Genomic DNA, 17,781 nt, shown 5'->3' on the forward strand with positions numbered 1-17,781 from the left:
TCCTGTTATTAAAGTTGGAATTTGCGCCTCTTTCCTGTTCTGTGTTTTTCCTTCCTGTTTCGTCCATTTTTGGCATACGACATTCTTTCAAGACGATGTACCAACTAACCCGTCAAAAAGTTCAACTGCTGCACTCGGCTCCCCGTTCGCAGTCCTCATTAAAGTGGTGGTAGTTACAGGTGTGCGCTGCATGCGTTGGCATTGACAACGTTGTGCCAGGAACGCGGCGCTGAAGCCGTAGGCCGTCGGCGTTCCTTGTGTTCATTGGCGCTGGCGTTGACCACGTTTTACACTCCGATCATTTTAAGGAAACGAAGTGCGCATAATGGCTCCCTGGGTCAGTGGACGCCTGAATCGTGCTTATAGGTACGTGGGGTGATGAGAGAGAGATGTGAGCTGGAGGCATTACAAGGTTGTGCCAGAAACTCGGCGCTGAAGTAATAGGCCATCGGCGTTCATTGTGTTCATTGGCGTTGGTGTTGTCAACGTTTTACACTCCGATCATTTTTAGGAAAGGAAGGCGTACGCGGCGAGGCACGCCAGCTGCGCGTAGTGACGTCACTTGCTCTTCGAGAATGCACAGTATGATCGTGCAAGAGCACACGAAACGGTGAGGTTATGGGAAATGTAGCTCACGCAACAATACGCGCAGATATGGCTATATGCTACGCGCAGATATGGCTGCGCGCAGCTAAACCAAAGCCATTTTTTTCCTCTTCTGCCGGCGGTTCGCTGCTCTCCGTTGAATTCACTTGGAGTTCCCCCTAGCTCGATTAGGGCTTCCTCTATCTATTCCGATTCCCCTCTCCTTCAGGGCAAACGCCAAGGGATATGCCCTAAAACCAGTATGCGATTGTAATCACGAATATATAACTACATCAGGTAGATTCCTGTGATAGCATGAGAATTCACTGCTTTTTTGCGTAATTTTTCTAGACATTCTAGTGTAAGTCACAAAATTATCCAAATACTCCACTCCTTTACATGAGTGCATTTGTGTCCGCTATACACCACGCCCTGGGTATGTGCCATTAAGCCTGAGGTCATCATCATCAATTTTGACCATCACAGGATCTTTAACACACACATACATCGCACAACACACGAGCGCCTTTTACGATTCTCCTCAATCGAAACGCAGCCGCCGCAGTCGGGTTCGAACCCGCGTACTCCGTCTCAGTACCGCAGCGCCTTAACCACTGATCTGCCGAGGCGGGTAGAAAGAGTAATACAGTCTCAACGGGCGCGCTACGAATCGACCTTAATAAATGCGCCATTTTGACCAGTGTCGCCAGGCTTTGCAGCGCCCCCTGAAGCTGAGTTGTGAACAGTGAGGCTGTACGGAGGATTAAAGTTGTTTTAAAAAACCTTTTGTTGAGACAAATGAACCTGCAATAAAGGATTTTTCTCGTCGTCTTTTTCAGTCCCTGTCGTGACACTTAGCAGTGCAAGTATGAATCTGTACGAACTGGCCGAATTGCCCTTTCTTGTGAAGAAAGGAAAGACACCCACCAACCAACCAACCAACAACAACAAGGGCTCCTGACTACTTCGCTCAACCAGCACTGAAGCAAAGAGGTGAAGTTGACGAAAAGAACCGAGAACCCACTCGATGTACTAAAGAGAAAACTTCCACCTTTGTCGAAGATAAGGTTTTACCACCACTACCAGACAAATCGCTGCACAGTAGAAGCAAAGGACGCTGCAACTGGTTCTAGAAGCGGTTTGATGCGGCAAGAAGAAGAAAGCGAAGAAGTTAAAGAAACCGGGGACGGCCTCTGTGCGGTGAGTGTCCTGAAGTGTACATGACTGGTGCTCCTGCATTTTTTTTTCGTTTGCGCAAATGTGCTCTTAATGTTTAGAGATCGGAAGCGGGCGGAGTGGGTGAGGGAACAAACGCGGGTTAATGACATCCTAGCCCAAATCGAGAGGAAGACGTGGGCTTGGGCACGGCATGTAATGCGAAGGCAAGATAACCGCTAGTCCTTAAGGGTAACGGAGTGGATTCCAAGAGAAGGCAAGCGTAGCAGGGGGCGGCAGAGAGTTAGGTGGGCGGATGAGATTGAGAAGTTTTGCGGGAATACGGTAGCCTCAACTGGTGAAGGACAGGGCTAATTGGAGAGCGCCGCCGCGGTGGCTCAGTGGTTATGGTGCTCAGCTGCTGACCCGAAAGACGCGGGTTCGATCCCGGCCGCGGCGGTCGAATTTCTTTGGAGGAGAAATTCTAGAGACCCGTGTACTGTGCGATGTCAGTGCACGTTAAAGAACCCCAGGTGGTCAAAATTTCCGGAGCCCTCCACTACGGCTTCTCTCATAGCCTTAGTCGCTTTGGGACGTTAAACCCCATAAACCAGTCAAACCAACCAACCAATTGGAGAGCCCTGGGAGAGGCCTTTGCCCTGCAGTGGGCGTAGTCAGGCTGATGATGATGAGGCTCTTTCGCATAAAAGAGTTATATATAAGTACAGTGACCTGTGTCTGCAATGGCCTTGTGGTAGCGAAGCGATGGACTAGTGGCAGGGCATCCGCCTCGCATTCGGGTGGTGCTGGGTTCCACCCCGGGTGCCGTCATGTACGCGCCGGTTTTCTAATGGGTACAAGATTTTTTCCCGCCATAGTTTTGGGGTCTTCTAGGGTGGAATGCTTGGGAAGGAGTCTTGGAATGAACCATTGCGTTGACGGGGCAGTGATTCACTCCGTCGTCGAACAACTTATATCCGTTTCTTAATGTAAAGCTCACATGCGGCCGTTTTCTGAACAAGTTCCTGTTCCAGGCTCATGCAAAGCAAGGATTAGAAGGCGCAGGCCACCGTCCCAAGCTATCCAAACCTGGGAAGCCGGGCACCAGGCCGGGAATGGATTGCACCCACTTATAAAAATCGGTCGGTGGCCGGCCGGTAGTCGAATGCAGAGCCGCCCGAAGCCGAGGGGGGTGGTCTACCCCGACGCCATTACTGCCGCCGTAGTTCACTTAAATGTAGGCGCAATTCTTAGAGAACGGAGCACCTGTGCCTCCGGCCAGATTGTCGCTCGTGTCTGTAACTGAATTCGTTTTCCAAGTGGCCTGGAGGCGTGCCGTGTTGACCTGTATTTGTAGAACATCGGGCGACGTTTCCCTTCTGGCAGTTGATCTCAGTGCATTCGTCCTCACGAATATTTATTTCAAATTGGATTAAGCTTGTTGTGCCACAGGCGATGCTGACAGAACAATTTTTTTTTTCACTTGAATTTCGTGAGATAACGGACAGCCATTGTTGCATATACTCCTGCAGTGTCGTGATGCTTGCGGGCGAACGCTGAGTTCACTTCTTCAGCTTGTTGTGCACCAGTTCTGTCCTTGTGTCTGCAATTAATTAGGAGGTGTGAGACAATAACGGCGCCATTTCCTTGCCCCAAAAAAACTATAAAAAGCCTTCAGTGATAACGAATTTCTCTGCGCTGTTCGTCCCATTTCTCAAGTGCTGAATTCACAACACGGTACAGTTGGCTAGGGTTATCAGACTGTATAAAAACACTTGTCCCATCGGCATATACAATAAACTGTAACTGGCTAGTTAGATTCACTGCCATCATTACACAAACTGAATACCTGCGGCCTCAATATGTTTCTGTCCTGCACGCTTAGGTTCAAATACAGAAAAACACAACAAATTTTTTTTAGCAACGCGTCGTATTCTTTTGGCAAGTCATGATCTTACAGATGCTAAGACATTGCCAAGCTGAAAACGAGCAATTAATGAACACTTATTAGAGAAACAATCTAGCCTAATCGCAACTACCTTCTCAAGCGGTTTCAACGAACGGGAAGGTCAGGTATAGGACAATACTTGGAAAAGTTTTCTTTCGCGTAATTTGCATGTGAAGATAAATTTAGCACGCTTCATAAGCGCAGAAATTCGCCCAATGACAAAAATTAGTTTTACGTGTCATCGAGCACAGTAATATGCCGTCTTGGCAAACGTGACCGCTGTAATTCTTAGATCAATAATACCTCTTGCGTTGCTACACTTGAGTGATGCAAAGATCGACTGTATTCCATTCTCAAAGGTTGGAAAAAAAATGCACTATGCTCTTTAGGATTAGTTAAGTAGGCCGTTACACGTCCATCATGTCCACTTTTTACCAGGTTTGCACAATGAGGGCTTACGGCATCTGCGATCTGAGGGCCTTCGATGGTTTAGTCATTTTGTGTGATTTGGATATTGTCATTTCTCGATTTATTTCTGTTCATGATAGTATTTCAAGTATGCCATAGCTCATTGGTGCAGTTCGTATATGCCTTGCCTAGCAAAGGGTTCAAAATTAGTGTTTTGTGCTTAGAAAAAAGTGCGTCACGTGAATTCAATACTTTTTTAAAACCATCGAGATTTTCTGGCTTCCTGTGTGAAGAATTTCGCATAAAAAGCCGTCTTCCTGGGGATTATGGCAAGAAAATCAGCTGGAGTAAAATGGTTTCGTATTTTTTTAGAGTTCCTAAACTTTTTAAATTTAAAACAGTTCATGTCCCCACGCTTGAAAATGGCGAGGAAAATATAATATCCCTCATTTTCTTTGTCTACCGAGCCGGAGTACCCGAGTTCGAACCCAACCGCGGCGGCCGCGTTTCGATGGAGGCGAAACGCAAGAGACGCCCGTGTACTGTCCGATGTCAGTGCACGTTAAAGATCCCCAGGTGGTCGAAATTATTCCAGAGACGTTCACTACGGCACCTCTTTCTCTCTTTCTTCTTTGCACTACTACCTTCCTCCCTTCCCTTACGGCGCGGTTCAGGTGTCCGCCGATATATGTGAGACAGATACTGCGCCATTTCCTTTCCTCAAAAACCAATTTAGAATTTAGAATTACATTTTCTTCGTTAGATGCCAACCCGGCGTTCCAATTTGTTACACTAAGTTGATTGCGGAAATGGTGAAGCGTACGAAGGGTCACGTCCTCGCCTGCGAACGTTTGAAGGCAGCTTTTCCCTTGTTTTGAGAAGTATCATTCTAACACTTTAATAGTGGTAAGTGGTCGTGTATATAAGTCGCAAGAACACCAGCTTTCATATCGTTGTGCATGGCATTGGGCGATAATAACGTCTATTAATTATTGTGATTCGCCGCCGCGGTGGCTCAGTGGCTATAGTGCTCGGCTGCTGTCCCGAAAGACGCGGGTTCGATCCCGGCCGCGGCGATTGAATTTCTTTGGAGGAGAAATTCGAGGCCCGTGTACTGTGCGATGTCAGTGCACGTTAAGAACCCCAGGTGGTCGAAATTTCCGGAGCCCTCCACTACGGCGTCTCTCATAGCCTTAGTCGCTTTGGGACGTTAAACCCCATAAACCAAACCAAACCAAACCAATTATTGTGATTCTACAATGACGCACACTGGCCTTGTAGTGATACTCTTAAGTCGCGTGACTTAAAGAGTACAGTGAATACATCTGATGCTATGCTGCGGTGAAGGGGAATAAAATTTGAGTCGCCACCTAAAACCAGTTTTAATTTGTTTGCTTGAGCAAAACGGACATGTTTTGCAGGAACTGGTAAAAGGTATCTTGATTTACAGCTGATGGGGAATTTACAACTCTAAACGTATCCCCCCCCCCCAAACGACAGAAAGCGCTAGGTATTTTTCATCAGAGATTGAAAAATCGGATTTTAAACTTGCGGGCAAGCCGGCTTCCACTGCGTTTGGACTACCTGACTAAGTAATATGTAGTAGACGCAAATATATCCAAGGTATCGTAATAGCTTGTAAACCAGGTTTCAGTCAACATCACGGTTTCAAATATTAATATAAATTCATGAACAAACCCTGTTATGTAATCATGTTGATTGATTGGTTATTTCAGACTGAAATAAGAAAGCTGAAGTGCCCACGTACCTGAGGAAAGAAAATTTTTTTTTTAGTCAGGAACGATTCGGGATCGCTCATAGCTTTGTGGCCGCGCACAAAAAAACTATATATGCGCAGGCAGGAGTACTGGGCACACGCACACTTATCGTTTTCTGATCATATTTGGGCAATGTATTTAGACTGCCAGAAGTGGCATTTGCTTCGTGGATGCATGAAAGATTAAGATATGTTGCATGGTATTTATCAACTGGAAGGGCAGCCTGGCCTGAAAGATCTGCGCATGTAACCTTAGGGGTGTCAAGTGCGTCCGCTCTCCAGACGAGAAACGGGCTTCCTTTCCTGAAACTATGATTACAATAGTGCCAAAGAAATTCAAACTGCCCAGTGGCAAAGTCGTGTAGATGTGTTGCCATGACGGATAAGATCGAACTCTGTGGTATCGCTTCGTGGCTCTTCAAACCTGTTTAAACGACTTTAGGCACGCCAGATGCACACTTTTTATCACAAGTGAGCGTTCAACTTTTCGCACAAAAACTGTCCGTTTCGAACCCAAATTTTCACTCGGCTTCGCGTTTTCCTGGCACCATGCTTACAAGCTGAGAACACTGATGCTCGCGGACAGAGGCTAGGTCTGAGGTGCACAGACCAAGACAATGCACACGAGTACAGCTAGCTATCCTTTTTTTAGACGGCGTCACATTTTTTGGGTTGTGAAAACTGGACAACAGTGATTCGGTGGTGCAATTTTCTGGCAGTTGACACATGATGTACAATTTGCGTGTGATCTTATTTCGATGCATGGTGCATCGATTGGATCTCCGAAGTTCTCGCCAATTTCTCCGGGATCTGCAAGATTTCTGCTTTGTCACACAGGCACACTTTTCACTTCTAATCTGCCATTTCGCGAGTATTTCTCGTACTGAGTTATCCTCTCACTATCAGCCTCCAGTTCCGTTTCTAAGGCCTCATACTTGGCTTTCAGAGATTGATTTTCTGCTCTTAGTTTTTTTTTCTGCTTGTGTAAAGTGCACCAGCGGTGCACTTTCCTTGTATTCCTCGCTCATGATACCCTCAGATTTTTTTAGATTCATTATTTCGTCTTTCGTTTCCTGCTTGCACTCAGTTTTTTCTCGAACTCAAAACTTAACTCTGCGAGAACAGCCTTTCACCTCTTAATGGTGTTCAGCAATATTGTCACGTTGTAGTGACGGCAGTCCAGCGGTCAGGAAGACACCAGAAATACTTGCAAACGAAGCTCTTTATTTGGGCTGACTTGCGCCCTCAAAAGAACTGAATCACTCGGCGGCGGCGTAAGCAACAGGCGTGCTCGGCGGTCGTTGAACTACGAATGTCCGCCGCTCGCGGCATCGCTCAATTTAAAGGCGGCAAGGAAACTTCCAGATAACAGGACAAGATCATCTACAGTAATCTAGAAAAACCTAGATGCAGCCCTTCATGGCTGCGATCAATCGAGATTAGTCTGGTCGCTTCTCGCGCCACGAACAAAAGTGATAACAATCCTTTCCTGCAGCCTTGAGCGTGAACGAACAAACATTACAATGATACGTGGCATTACCCCCCTTCCAAAGAAGCATCGTCTCGACGTTTTGAAATGAAAATAAACACGGAGAATGAAACTTCGAGTCCTTCAGCGTTCATAATATGGCTTCAGGCGTATGACATGTACGACTTCCGGGCGTGGGCGGCGTCGCTGAGATGCTGTCGGGCCGTCGGGGATGACTTCATAGTCGAGGTCACCGATGCGACGGAGAACCCTGTACGGGCCAAAGTAGCGTCGCAGCAACTTTTCGCTCAATCCGCGGCGGCGAACTGGCGTCCATATCCAAACCCGATCACCTGGCTTGTAATGCGTGTCTCGTCGGCGCAGATTGTAGCGTCGGGCGTCGGTGTGCTGCTGGTCTTGAATGCGAAGCCGTGCAAGTCTTCGGGCTTCCTCGGCGCGATGAAGGTAGGCGGCGACGTCGAGGTTGTCTTCGTCGGAAACGTGCGGGAGCATTGCGTCGAGTGTTGTCGTGGGCTTCCTGCCGTATACCAGCTGGAATGGAGTAAACCTGGTTGTCTCCTGGGTGGCAGTATTATAGGCGAAGATCACGTAGGGCAGAATAGAGTCCCACGTCTTGTGTTCGGCGTCGATGAACATGGAGAGCATGTCTGCGAAGGTCTTGTTCAGACGCTCTGTGAGTCCGTTGGTTTGCGGATGATAGGCAGTTGTCCTCCGATGACTTGTCTGGCTGTACTTTAAAATGGCTTGCGTCAGTTCCGCTGTAAATGCTGTTCCTCTGTCTGTGATGAGTACTTCGGGTGCGCCGTGTCGGAGGAGAATTTGTTCGACAAAAAATTTTGCAACTTCTGTTGCGGTACCACTAGGCAACGCTTTTGCTTCGGCGTAGCGGGTCATGTAGTCGGTGGCCACGATGACCCACTTGTTACCTGATGATGAAGTAGGAAAGGGGCCGAGTAGGTCCATCCCGATTTGCTGAAAGGGCTTAGTTGGCGGTGGTATGGGGTTCAGGAGTCCGGCTGGTCTAGTCGGAGGCGTTTTGCGTCGTTGACACTCACGGCACGTTTTCACGTAATGCGAAACGTCGGTAGCTAGCCGCGGCCAATAGTACTTCTCCTGAATGCGGTGCAACGTGCGAGCAATCCCGAGATGCCCTGCAGTCGGCTCATCATGACATGCCTGCATAATTTCTTGCCTGAGATTTTTGGGCACGACAAGAAGATGCACTGTCCTGTTGGGCGCGAAGTTCTTCTTCAGAAGGACATTATTGTGAAGGACGAAGGACGACAGTTGGCGCTTGAACCCTCGGGGAGGCGATGCGGTCTTGCCTTGCAGATAATCAACCAGGCTTTGCAACTCAGGATCCGAGCGCTGCTGCTGCGCGAAACTGCTGGCGCTTACCGGTCCTAAGAAAGCGTCGTCGTCTTCCTCTTCCGGTGCTGCGTCGACGGCGGCTCGCGACAAGCAGTCTGCGTCGGAATGCTTGCGGCCAGATTTGTAGACTACAGTTATGTCGAATTCTTGAAGGCGCAGGCTCCAACGAGCAAGACGGCCGGAGGGATCTTTCAAATTAGCTAGCCAGCACAGAGCATGGTGATCGCTCACAACCTTGAATGGTCGTCCGTACAGGTAGGGGCGAAATTTCGACGTGGCCCAAATAATGGCGAGACATTCTTTCTCGGTGGTCGAGTAGTTGGCCTCGGCTTTCGACAGTGAACGGCTAGCGTACGCGATAACCTTCTCCTGTCTACCCTTTTTCTGAACGAGGACCGCTCCTAAGCCCACACTGCTTGCATCGGTATGAACTTCGGTTTCGGCGTTTTCATCAAAGTGCCCGAGCACAGGAGGGGACTGTAAGCGGCGCTTCAGTTCGTTGAAAGCTTCCTCTTGCGGCCTTTCCCATTTAAAAGGCACGTCAGCCTTGGTAAGTTGGGTCAAAGGTTCAGCGATGCGCGAAAAGTTCTTGACGAATCGCCGGTAATAAGCGCATAATCCAAGGAATCTGCGTATAGCCTTCTTGTCATTAGGCTGTGGAAACTCTGCGATCGCAGCCGTCTTCTTGGGGTCTGGGCGAACTCCATCCTTGCTTACGACGTGACCAAGGAACAGCAGCTCCTCGTAAGCGAAGTGGCACTTCTCTCGTTTCAGTGTCAGGCCTGAAGACTTGATCGTTTCCAGCACTATCCGAAGCCTTCTGAGGTGGTCTTCAAAGCTTGAGGAGAAGACAACAACGTCATCTAAGTAGACTAGGCAAATCTGCCATTTCAAGCCTGCGAGCACCGTATCCATTACTCGCTGGAACGTCGCTGGGGCAGAGCAGAGGCCGAATGGCATCACCTTGAACTCGAAGAGTCCGTCTGGCGTGATGAACGCAGTCTTCTCGCGATCTCTTTCGTCGACTTCAATTTGCCAGTAGCCGCTCTTCAGGTCCATCGATGAGAAGTACTTAGCGTTGCACAGCCGGTCCAGTGTATCGTCGATGCGGGGGAGGGGGTAGACATCCTTCTTCGTAATGTTGTTCAGGCGGCGGTAATCGACGCAAAAGCGAAGGGTGCCGTCTTTCTTTTTCACTAGAACGACCGGTGCTGCCCAGGGGCTCCTCGATGGCTGGATGACGTCGTCACGAAGCATTTCCTCAACTTGCTTGCGGATAGCTTGGCGTTCTAACGGCGATACGCGGTAGGGGCTCTGTCGCAGTGGTCGTGCGTGTTCATCTGTGACAATGCGGTGCTTGGCAAGCCGGGTTCGTCGCACATTCGATGCTGATGAGAAGCAATCGGTGTACCTTTGAAGAAGACTGCGTATTTGGTCTTGTCTGCTCCGGGGTAATGCTGGGTTGATGTCGAACGTGGGTTGATGGCCTTGTTCAGATAGTTCTGCAGGTTGGTCGGGTAGGGCAAATACGTCTCTGATGTCTGCCAGCTCGTCGAGGAAAGCGATCGTCGTACCTTTGTTTAGATGCCGGTATTCTTCGGTGAAGTTGGTTAGTAATACCTGGGCTCGGCCATTTCGGATTTCGGCGACTCCCCTCGCGACGCCCAATCCTCGATCCAGGAGTAACTGTGTGTTCCCCTCGATAACGCCTTCGGCATTTTCGACTTCTCCAGTACCTATGCCGACGAGAACACTTGATCGGGGCGGCACGCTCAATGCTTCATCGAGGACGTTTAAGGCAACGTGATGAGTCGCGCTCGTCGCAACAGGTATGACTTTTTCCGTGGAAAGGTTGATCGACTTAGATCGAAGGTCGATGATTGCCCGATGTTCGTTCAGGAAGTCCATTCCCAAAATCACGTCTCTCGAGCATTGCTGTAGGATCAGGAAGGTTGTCGCATAGGTTCTCCCATTTACAGTAACTCTCGCGATGCAGCGTCCTGACGGCGTAATCAGGTTGCCACCTGCGGTGCGGATCAGCGGGCCATCCCAGGTTGTTGTCACCTTCCTGAGTCGGACAGCGAGTGGGCCACTCATGACAGAGTAGTCAGCTCCCGTGTCCACCAAGGCAGTAACCGCGTGACCGTCGACCGTAACTTCAAGGTCACTTGTTCGCGTTCTGGTATTGTACGTTGTCTTCGGTGTCCGATCTCGGCTTCGTCGAGTAGTGAGGCTGCGGTGGGCGTACTGCGACGTTACTTCACTGGGCAGCGGTAAAAGCTTCAAGTCTGGCCGCGTCGTCGTCGGTGTCGTCGTCGTCGGTGTCGTCGTCGTCGGCGTTGTCGTCGTCGGCGTTGTCGTCGTCGGCGTTGTCGTCGTCGGTGTTGTCGTCTTCGGTGTTGTCGTCTTCGGTGTTGTCGTCGTCGGTGTTGTCGTCGTCGGTGTTGTCGTCGTCGTTGTTGTCGTCGTCGGTGTTGTCGTCGTCGGTGTTGTCGTCGTAGTTGAGGCATGGTCTTGAGTACTCGTCGATGGAGGATCTTTGTCATTGCGCTTAGAAGCAACCTCACCTCCAGAGGCTGCTTTATTTAGTTTAACCTTCGTGGGCTGGGGGAGCGTCCACGCACGGCGTAATCTCGGCTAGGAGAAACAAAGCGAGGGGACGATGGCGACGGGGAACGTGATAGGCGGCTCGGCGATGGGTATACTTCCCGACGTAAAAACTCCTCGATTTCGGCTGGTTGCTGGCCGGGTCGGGGTCGTGGAGCGTCGTAAGAGAACCCTCGGATGCCCAGTCTTCTGTATGGGCAGTGCCGGAGGACGTGACCGGCTTCGCCACAGTGGAAGCATAGTGGGCGGCGCTGGTCGGGAGTTCTCCACTCGTCGCATTTCCTCGGCTGCGCGCGTCGCTCGTAGGACGGGCGGGTTGGGGCGAGTGGGCGGCGGTCCAACGCAGCTGGCTGAGGGCGATAGGGGCTTGGGTCCCGTCGTCGAGGTGCAGGACCGCGCACAGCTGCGGCGTAAGTCATGGCTGGGGGCTGCAGAGGCTGCGTGGGTGTCGGCGTCACACCCAAGGCCTGTTGAACCTCGTCCCGGATGACGTCAGTGAGCGATGAAAGTTGCGGCTGCGTTCCCGTTGGCAGCAACCGTCGGAGCTCCTCTCGCACAACTTCACGTATAACCTCCCGCAGGTTATCATTGTTAGCGGTGTCCATGCAGCTTGCTGACAAAAAGCGCTGCTGGCGGTCATACTGGCGGGCTCGGGCGTCGAGAGTTTTCTCCATTGTGGATGCCTCTTCTACGAATTCAGCGACGTTTTTCGGTGGGTTGCGAACGAGGCCGGCAAATAGTTGCTCTTTAACTCCTCGCATAAGCAACTTCACCTTCTCTTCTTCCTTCATGTTCATGTCGGCACGCCGGAAGAGACGCTTCATCTCCTCAGTATACACTGCAACGGTCTCGTTTGGGTGTTGTATGCGAGACTGTAGCAGCTGCTGGGCTCTCTCCTTTCGCACGACGTTTGTGAAGGTCTTCAGAAGCTGTTCCTTGAAGGTTTCCCAGTTGGCAAGGCTGGCTTCCTCATTCTCGAACCAGACTCTTGCTGGTCCCTCCAGGGCGAAGAAGACGTACCTAAATTTCATGGCGTCGTCCCAGTTGTTGAAGACAGCCACACGGTCGAACTGCTCCAGCCATTCCTCGGGGTCGGCGCCAGGCAAAGCGTCGAAGGTTGGTGGCACCCGGGGCTGCTGCAGAATGATTGGAGTGGTCGTCTGGGGCAAGGTCATGATGGACGTTGGTACTTGCTTTCGCTTCCGGGTAGGGTCCGGCAGGGTCCCGAACTCAGGTGCGTCCCCTTGCAGGCGTCGGCTTGCGCGGTGGACTGGACTCAGGTCCTGCGGTAGATGACTCAAAGGGCTGGCGTCTCGACTTGTAGGGGGTGTCCGGAACATGGGAGGCTACCCCGCACCTCCACCAGATGTCACGTTGTAGTGACGGCAGTCCAGCGGTCAGGAAGACACCAGAAATACTTGCAAACGAAGCTCTTTATTTGGGCTGACTTGCGCCCTCAAAAGAACTGAATCACTCGGCGGCGGCGTAAGCAACAGGCGTGCTCGGCGGTCGTCGAACTACGAATGTCCGCCGCTCGCGGCATCGCTCAATTTAAAGGCGGCAAGGAAACTTCCAGATAACAGGACAAGATCATCTACAGTAATCTAGAAAAACCTAGATGCAGCCCTTCATGGCTGCGATCAATCGAGATTAGTCAGGTCGCTTCTCGCGCCACGAACAAAAGTGATAACAATCCTTTCCTGCAGCCTTGAGCGTGAACGAACAAACATTACAATGATACGTGGCAATATGAAAGTGTCTCACAATACCGTCAAGAGTGCCACGTGCGCAGAGGCTGCTGAAAAAAATTAAAAGCTTCCTTTAAAGTTTCAGTGGCGCCTCCTTCATTTTTTTTTAACGTTGGCCTATAAACATACTTGCAGAAGGCATATTGTTTGTAAGGAGACAATAATACCACAGCCACCAAACTTTCCGCAGGCCTCACTACTCTATGCGAAACAGTATGAGCATTGCTTTGCTGAGCACTGCGAAACACTATGAGCATTGGCTTGCTGCCCACCTTTCTGAAACGTGCTTTTGGCTTCATCTTAAAGCATACTTGCTTGAGTAAGGACGCAGCCACATCTGCGAAAAACTGGTCTGCGTAGCCACTTGCATGACCAGTAGAGTATTTATACACACGTGATACATCGGAAATCACACATTTGGTCTGACTAAATCTATGCACCTTTTTCCCTAAGGACTTGCGATATTCTCGGGTGCAACTTGATGGGAATTAGATATGGAAACCTAGGTATGTATATACACCTGGGCAATTTGCGCACAAGCCGTTGAGCAGGTGCCGACCTGCCCTCCTGAGGACTAGAAGGATAAAAGGCATATCTTGTGAATTAGGGCTTGTGCTAGCGCAATAAAGCAAGCGTACTTTTTCCTCGCAGCTTGAAATGGCAACGCCTTGGAAATCCGCGGAAGGAACGCTGTCAACATCAACAATACCAACAGAGAAACTGCCGTCCCTCCGAGATCTAAAGCGCGCCGCATATGGCTTGACGGGAGTTGACATCGATCGTCTACCTTGCTGCACAGCGTCCCAGCACCGAACGTGCCAGATCGTGGGACAAATGCACGTCCTGAATGAACTGCTCTTCCCCGCGAGAGTAGAGTTGCGAGATTTGTCTGGACAGAGGGCCCAGCTGTGCCTGGTGAGCTTCGACGAGCCTGGTCTGTACCTGCCAGATCCGGCGGGAACGCTCCTGGACGAAGCCGCGACACTTCTCTGCTGGCTTCTGAAGGCGCACCACTGCATAGGGTCTTTCTACGTCAGGTCCCATCCGCTGAACAGACACGCAGCGATGCTGTGCGAAGCTCTTCGGTGCAACTCCTCTGTGACGACGCTCAAGTTTCACTTTTGGGGGCCGGCCATGAAGCAAGCGCTTTGCGACGCCCTTCGCTGGCTTACACACCTCGAAGAACTGGAATGCTCTACGTTCGCAGAATGTCCGGACGACTTCCTATCTGGTATTGCCGCACTTCTTTGGAGGTCAAGTTTGCTCAGCGCGCTAAGGATTCCCGGCCTGCGCATGAATAGCAACGCCGCGAAGATATTATTCAACGCCCTAAAATCGAACAGCACTGTCAAGGAACTGTCACTTCACGAATCTGCAATAGGCGAGGCAGGTCGCGACACCTTCCTGGAATACCTGAAGACCAGCGGTGTTTTAATTTCCATGGACATCGTCGCAGACATCGACAACAGGCGAAGCTCAATCAGCCAAATCGCCGAAGGTCTCCTTATAAACAAGACGGTCCGGAATGTGAGCCTTAAATACATTCCTATAGATTCCGGTGGCGCTCAGATGGCGGCCAGGTTGTTTGAGGAAAACGAAATCCTGCGCAGCTTCACCATAACGTCTCTGCGCGATCATTCACGAATTCAGCCTGACGGCGAATATCAGTGCCTGCTTCAAGCAGTGACCAAGAACGAGACACTAGAAGAACTCCGGCTTCCTTTCCACATCTGGAACTTACAGCAGTGGGTCGAATTCTTCGCCGTGCTTTCCACCAAAGAAAGTCTGAGAATAGTCACTGTTGATGTGCATGTAACTAATCGCGAAATATTTATGTTGCTGTGCAGCTCTCTCAGACAAAGCGGCGCAGAAGAGAAGGTTTCTTTCGGAACTTACTACATCTCTGAAGACTTCGATTTTATCGACTGCAAGGCGTTCTCCGATATTTACGTTTACCTGCCGACGATCGATACCATACAGCTTTTGCGGCAACTGCCTGTCTTTGAGCATATAACGTCAATGCACATCACCATCTGGATACGTGACGAGGCCCGGTCTTCGGCGGTTGCCGATTACGTGGGTGCAACGCATTCGCTCCGGAAGCTTGAGCTGACTCTCTGCTCTGACGTGGACGACAGGACGGACGCGGCGGCCAGGTCTTGGGCCGCGATGATGCATTCGCTGTCTCGGAACACTAGCATCAGGCAGCTACAAGTGAGCATCTTTGACAACGGCGGTGTGCTCTGTCGACAGCACTCGGAACACTTGGCTGACGTCATCAGCTCCAGCCGGAACATGCGAAGGGCGCGCTTCTACGCCTCCCACCCGGCCATCACCGGAGCCTTCCTTCAGCGCTTGTCCGCGGATGTCGCGGACAATTACACCCTCGTCAGCTTCACCGTCAGGGGAGGCATGCACACGGAGACAGCTGCAAACTGCTTGGCCGTCTGGAACACGACGCGGCGGAATTCCGGCCTGGTGTCGCGCGCCGCGGAATTCGCTGATGGCCGGCGACGTGACGGGTACGTGTGTCATTATAAGCTGCTCATATAAGTTTTTCACAAATACGAGGAAAGAACATTACTTGCAAAACAGTCTAAAATTCTCCTAGAAAAGGTTTATCAATTTATTGACTAAGCGTCTTTATGCACTTGCACCTGCAATGCCTCCTTAAAAAGCTTTCAGGTTACGAGCCACGAAATGTGCACCTAATTAAAATAACGAACTGGAGACGCCAGCGTACATAAGAAAGAGCATTTTCTTAGATTTTGCTCTCTGTGAGTGAAATCACCAACTTAAACACTTATTATTCAGTAGGTACAAAATAAACTTAATATAGCCAATAGCTTCACCTCCAACTCGGTTAGGTTTATTGCTGCAACTGCTCGAAATTTCAATGATATGGTGTTCATATATCTTGAGTTGTTTTCAGGGAAACGAGCTTAAAAGAAAATATTCCGGGGTTACAGGGTCTCCTATTTTTCGTCTATTGAAATTGACATGAACGGTGAGGTTCGCCCTGGCAGCGGCGCCGGCTCATGTTGGTGGAAGCCACTTGTACCTACATTATGAATCTCGAAAAAACATCTTCATTAATTAGCGAGCATAACCACTAAGATAAATGTAATCAGTAAATAAAATAATGAACTATACACAGTATGGGCACCTGAGAAAACAAGTAAGCACATAAGGCCATTGCGACTAGCAATGATAGAGCAGCATAAATACAAGCAGACATGCGGACGAAAGAATTAACTTAAGCGCATGCACAAGAATGTGAACCTCTTGTTGCATGCTTCAGTGGACTCACTTTTTCTTGTTTCTCTGCAGTATGGCTCCATCCACGCCTTTGGAGGCACTTTCTCATTTCTATTTTTTTTAACCGTCATACGTCAGAACAAGCTGGCGCAGACGAGCACTGAAGCGTGATCCCCGGCACGCTGCACAATTTGACTTTTCCGAGCTTTGCACAGCAACGCGCAGGTCGTGTCTTGCGCTGTTGGATGGAACATCTCCGCAGAGCGGCGCCCTCGTCCGCAGGTACTGCGCCCGTGCCTTGGAGCCTGTGTGCCGCCACCCTGGGCTGCTGGAGGAACTCGCCGAACTGAAGTCGCTGAGCGTGGCCGCGGCCTCTGCGATGCTTCGCCGCGCGCTCAAGGGCACCCAAGGAATGCGCGACTTCATGAGGCTTGCGGGCGTCGTCAGGGAGCGGGTCGTGTGCAGAGCGAGAGACGACGGACGTCCTCAACTGGATGACCTGGACGCCGACTGCTGGGCGCACGTGAGGTACTACCTAGATCTCGACGACGTCATCCCGGGGAATGGGGAGAGCGTACGCAGACCACTGATCGGTGCAGAACCAACTGTTTCCAAGTGACGTGTGTTTCCACGTGACGTTGGCTGCCACGAAGACGGGACGTAAATTTCTGACTGCGTCCAAACGTGTCTGATTGTGTGCACTTGACAGAATTCTCGTGTCACAAACTTTCCTTGGTATTTTTCATTGGGATTGAACAGGGTCCCCTCAGTTCGTTCCTAAGCCACATCTGCTAGCACTTTTCGTCCAGGCATCGATCTGGAACTCCATCGAAAGGGGGACCTCCAAGATAATTCATCCTGCTCGAAAAGTCAGGACTGCTACTTTCTATGCATCCATTCGCGACATCTTTTGTTTGCGTGCACAACTGTGCGTCGCAACCGTATTGTGTGCTCTTTTTAGCTGCGGGATGAACGAGTCACGCGCACATTTCACTTTGTAGCTGGCGTCGTGGGCCACGGAGACAGACCATATTGCCGCGAGGAAATGCTTGTAATTAGAAATACGCAAGGACTTCTGCACAACAAAATATCTGGCGAGGGAAATTTTTCTGACAAACAAAACTGTCCTCAATCTCCTACCCTCTAATAAGTGTTTTATGGGTTCCGCAACACCAGTGGGAGTTTTTATTATTTATTTTATTACGCCCAATAAGCGGTAGTGAAACAAAACCAAAGAAGCAAGCTCAACTCACAGATGCTGCTGATACATAGGCAAGTTGAGCTGATTTAAACTGTGTACTTCCGACGAAATAAAATAATTTCTTACACAATATTTAGCGGATTTGAATTCTTAGGTTGCTAAGTGTGTCATTCAGGCATGATATAAGCCCTTGCCTTTATTTATTAGGTTTATTAATTTTTGCAGTCTTGTTCT

At 50.1% G+C, this 17,781-nt stretch overlaps 1 protein-coding gene across 1 annotated transcript; it reads left to right on the forward strand.

Moving 5' to 3' along the window:
• Positions 1-1,639: 1,639 nt before the first annotated feature.
• Positions 1,640-16,965, forward strand: LOC149327640 (uncharacterized). The gene is made up of 3 exons (XM_089564938.1): positions 1,640-1,785; positions 13,740-15,610; positions 16,629-16,965. Exons 1-3 carry the CDS (start codon positions 1,729-1,731, stop codon positions 16,963-16,965), a joined length of 2,265 nt encoding a protein of 754 aa, XP_089421064.1. The 5' UTR covers positions 1,640-1,728.
• Positions 16,966-17,781: the final 816 nt, after the last annotated feature.

This window comes from Amblyomma mixtum, chromosome 10, assembly GCF_055824585.1.
Source record: "Amblyomma mixtum isolate Tamu chromosome 10, ASM5582458v1, whole genome shotgun sequence".
NCBI classification, from domain to species: domain Eukaryota; kingdom Metazoa; phylum Arthropoda; class Arachnida; order Ixodida; family Ixodidae; genus Amblyomma; species Amblyomma mixtum.

Bases quoted from the DNA above. Each gene is read 5' to 3' on its own strand.
- LOC149327640 (XM_089564938.1), top strand. From the start codon at position 1,729: ATGCGGCAAGAAGAAGAAAGCGAAGAAGTTAAAGAAACCGGGGACGGC. The intron at 1,786-13,739 runs GTGAGTGTCCTG...TTTTCCTCGCAG, and splicing joins CCGGGGACGGCCTCTGTGCG to CTTGAAATGGCAACGCCTTG. The intron at 15,611-16,628 runs GTACGTGTGTCA...CCTCGTCCGCAG, and splicing joins GATGGCCGGCGACGTGACGG to GTACTGCGCCCGTGCCTTGG.